Genomic DNA, 3,376 nt, shown 5'->3' on the forward strand with positions numbered 1-3,376 from the left:
AAAATTGTAAGAATTAGACAATTAAAAAAAATATTCCATAGAAAAATTATGTTGGAGAACATGAGATCGATAAGGAAATGAACTTATTGCACCAATTTAATTTAATAATATGGCATTTACAATTTTTCCAGGAGCGTAAGTGTTGGCTTTATTGGGGGGTATTCGACACAACTCTAATTGACTTCATTACACTATTAGTTCTATTTAAATTCCGCGTGCAATATTCCCAGTTACAAGATAAACGAAAGACGAAAACCAACCTGTTAAAAAAAAAATGAAAATGCCAAATCATATAATTATACGAGATGATTTTGTTCATTTGGGGCTGCGATGGTGTTGCTGCTGCAGCTGGTGCTTTAATTTGCTGTGCTGATGCTCTGGCAACAGCGAATGCCCACCCTACCATAGATCACTTGAGTCCGCATAACCTATCCCTCGGTCGGTGATCCCAGATGTTCCCAACAAAGTTATTATTATTCATATTTAAAGACAATTTTTCCATTATTTTATTCTTAACTATTCTAATACTATAAATTCCATTATGAAGGAATATTTTAAAAGAAATAATATAATTTATAAAATATATATAAGGGTATTAAATATAAATGGGTTTTTTTTGTTAGTTATATATGCTTGGCAAAAATCCTCCATCTGAAACCTCCACGAGGGCGCCGGCTGGGCAATGGGCACTGCATTATCCCGGACAACGGGTAATGCATTGCTACTTGCTCCGTCCGCGGTAATGCAGTGTCTAGCTAAGGCAAGTGTCTAGCTAAGGCACTTGACATGGGCGGAGGTGCCTGGCGGTTAGGCATAAAACGCAAGTGGGTGGTTCCCCGGAAAACTTGCCATGGTTCTTTGTGGAATGGACACCAAAAACAAATCAACTCGGGCTGGGATGTCAGCCCAAACGTCGGTGGAAGGCGTGACTGCTACCACCGGCGGGCACGGAGGGGAGCAACCCACTCTGCGTGTCGCCAGCGGGCACACCTCTGATTTGACGGGAGCAGGTAATGTCAGTTCCAACGCTACTGCCACAACAACGACTCAAGGGAGGCCATAGTCGATACAGACTCGGACCTGGAGAGCGTGCAGCTCTCTAAAGAAGAGGAGGAAATCCTCCTCCGCTCGCCGAAACCAGGCACCAGCTCCCCGCGTAGGGACGGGCCGAAGCGTTCAAGCGAGGGTATGAAGGCTAAGGCGCAATACAAAGCCGCCCTTCGCATCCTCAGCCGACTCAAGGGAAAAGCCGCCCTATCCCCACAGGAGAAGGCAAAGCTAACCTGGGCCGAGCAAAGGGACTCAGAGGGCAGGCTGCACTTCGCCAACCTCCCCACCATGGCATCAACGGGCGGATTCGCAAACAAGGTGGAGGAGTCGCTTGCCAACAAGAGGCAACGCTCAACCGAGAGCGACAAGAAGGACGCACCGGGGATCAAGCGGAGACGCGGGCCGAAGGAGGTAGGCCCTCCCCCCCAGAAAGCGAAGAGGCCCAAGAAGAGGCTTAAAGTCAGTGAGGCGACCAAACGACACTTAATCGTGGCACTCATTGACAGAAGCGATGAAGCCGGCAAGATGACCGAGCCGCGGTGGAAGTTGCTGCATGCGCGTCTCGTTGAGTCATTGTTTACACGGATGGAGGAAGCTCCTGAGGCCCCCATTCCCACATTTGATGGTGCCGGGTGGCTGAACGGGGTCAAAATCCTGAAGTGCATGGATGACCCGACGAGAAAGTGGCTGACGCAAACGGTCTGCCACCTGGAGGCGTTGTGGGAGGGGGCCCAGCTGGAGGTGGTGGACAGGGAGCTAATCCCGTCCATTCCTAAGGCGAAGGTCCATATAGGTTTATGGGACCAGACGACTGGAAAACAGGTCAGGACCATGATCAACACCTCAATATATACGCGGACGGCTCCAAGATGGAAGGAGAAGTTGGAGCGGGCATATACTGTACAGACCCTGAAATGAGGCTGTCGTATAATCTACCAAGCCAATGCAGCATGTTCCAGGCGGAAGTATTCGCCATAGGGAAAGCGGCAGAGCTTGCGCAGAGCATTAACCGCCCACTTGAAGCGGTCAACTTGTTCGTAGACAGTCAAGCGGCGATAAGATTCATGCAATCGTCAGCGGTCAGTTCCAAAAGTGTACTGGCAAGCAGGGAGGCACTAGATATCCTTAGCACCACCACTTCAGTGACGATCTACTGGGTTCCCAGCCACCAGGGCATCGATGGTAATGAGACGGCAGACGAACTTGCAAAGGAAGGCGTAGGACTGGCGAATGAAAGATCAGAAAACGTTCCTGTCTTCCTTAGAACGCTCCAAAGCGAACTGGAAAGACGGGCCGACGCACGAGCCAAAAGCAGATGGAGAAGAACTTCCACCACCTGCAATATTTCAAAAATCATGTGCAAAGAGCGCAACGCAAAACTCAGTCACTACGTGCTGCATCTTCCAAGAAATGACTGCAGACTGTTAGTGGGAATTCTTACAGGTCACTGCCTAGCTGCGGCACACGCAGTCAAACTAGGCATTACCGACAACGCCAAATGCCGGAAATGTTACGAATTCAAGGGAATTGAAACCTTGGAGCATCTCATTTACATGTGTCCGGCCCTAACAAGGGCAAGAATAAACTACCTAGGCGCTCCGGTTCTGGCATCGCTAGAAGATGCCTCCAGGAAGAAGTCAGGCGAACTACTTGCCTTCGCGAAAAATACCTCGATCCTAAAAGATTTCGAAAACCGCGAAAACTTTCTCTAGGTCCATAAAGAAACATTCGGACAGCTATGGGCCATATTGGCTTATGCGCGGCCCCGTGAGAGCCTTCCGACCTAACCTAACCTAACCTATATGCTTGGCAAAGTGGATTAAAGTTCAATATAAATAGTTACAACAAAATGTCATTCAATAGTTTTGGTAAAGCAAACGAATAGCAATTTATCTGTATAGATCATTAAGTGTTTTCTGCCCTTGCCCACTTAAATCAAGGGACGAAGATATGGTCATATGCTCACATACTCAGTTTGTTCATCGTTGGAAGCGCTCGCAGCCAACGTTACTGTAAATTAGATGCTGTAAATTAGAATTGTGGGCGAAGAAGGGGAAGGTTCACTCAAAAACGGTATACTATTTTTCTTTGCTCTCTTCTTTTTCTTTCTTTCTTTTTCTTTTATTTTTGAGCGCAACGGAAAAAAAATGCAGTAACAATTTAACAAAACCTTAAGTTTGTTAAACTAAACATAATTAATATATTATTTCCTTTCCACTGAGTTAACATTATTAATACACTCCACTATTACAGCTATTACTACAGCTGCATAGCCGATGCAGTAAAGCGCGAGATTTTAACTAACTATTCCCTCCTTCTCTGAGCC

General features: G+C 46.9%; 1 protein-coding gene across 1 annotated transcript; it reads left to right on the plus strand.

Moving 5' to 3' along the window:
• The first annotated feature begins 898 nt into the window (after positions 1 to 898).
• On the plus strand, positions 899 to 1,968 carry LOC122625793. The gene is made up of 2 exons (XM_043805845.1): positions 899 to 1,010; positions 1,064 to 1,968. The coding sequence occupies exons 1-2, from the start codon at positions 899 to 901 to the stop codon at positions 1,966 to 1,968; spliced, it is 1,017 nt and encodes a 338-aa protein (XP_043661780.1).
• Positions 1,969 to 3,376: the final 1,408 nt, after the last annotated feature.

Source organism: Drosophila teissieri, unplaced genomic scaffold, assembly GCF_016746235.2.
Source record: "Drosophila teissieri strain GT53w unplaced genomic scaffold, Prin_Dtei_1.1 Segkk7_quiver_pilon_scaf, whole genome shotgun sequence".
Classification (NCBI taxonomy): domain Eukaryota; kingdom Metazoa; phylum Arthropoda; class Insecta; order Diptera; family Drosophilidae; genus Drosophila; species Drosophila teissieri.

Bases quoted from the DNA above. Each gene is read 5' to 3' on its own strand.
- LOC122625793 (XM_043805845.1), top strand. From the start codon at position 899: ATGTCAGCCCAAACGTCGGTGGAAGGCGTGACTGCTACCACCGGCGGG. The intron at 1,011-1,063 runs GTAATGTCAGTT...GGGAGGCCATAG, and splicing joins CTCTGATTTGACGGGAGCAG to TCGATACAGACTCGGACCTG.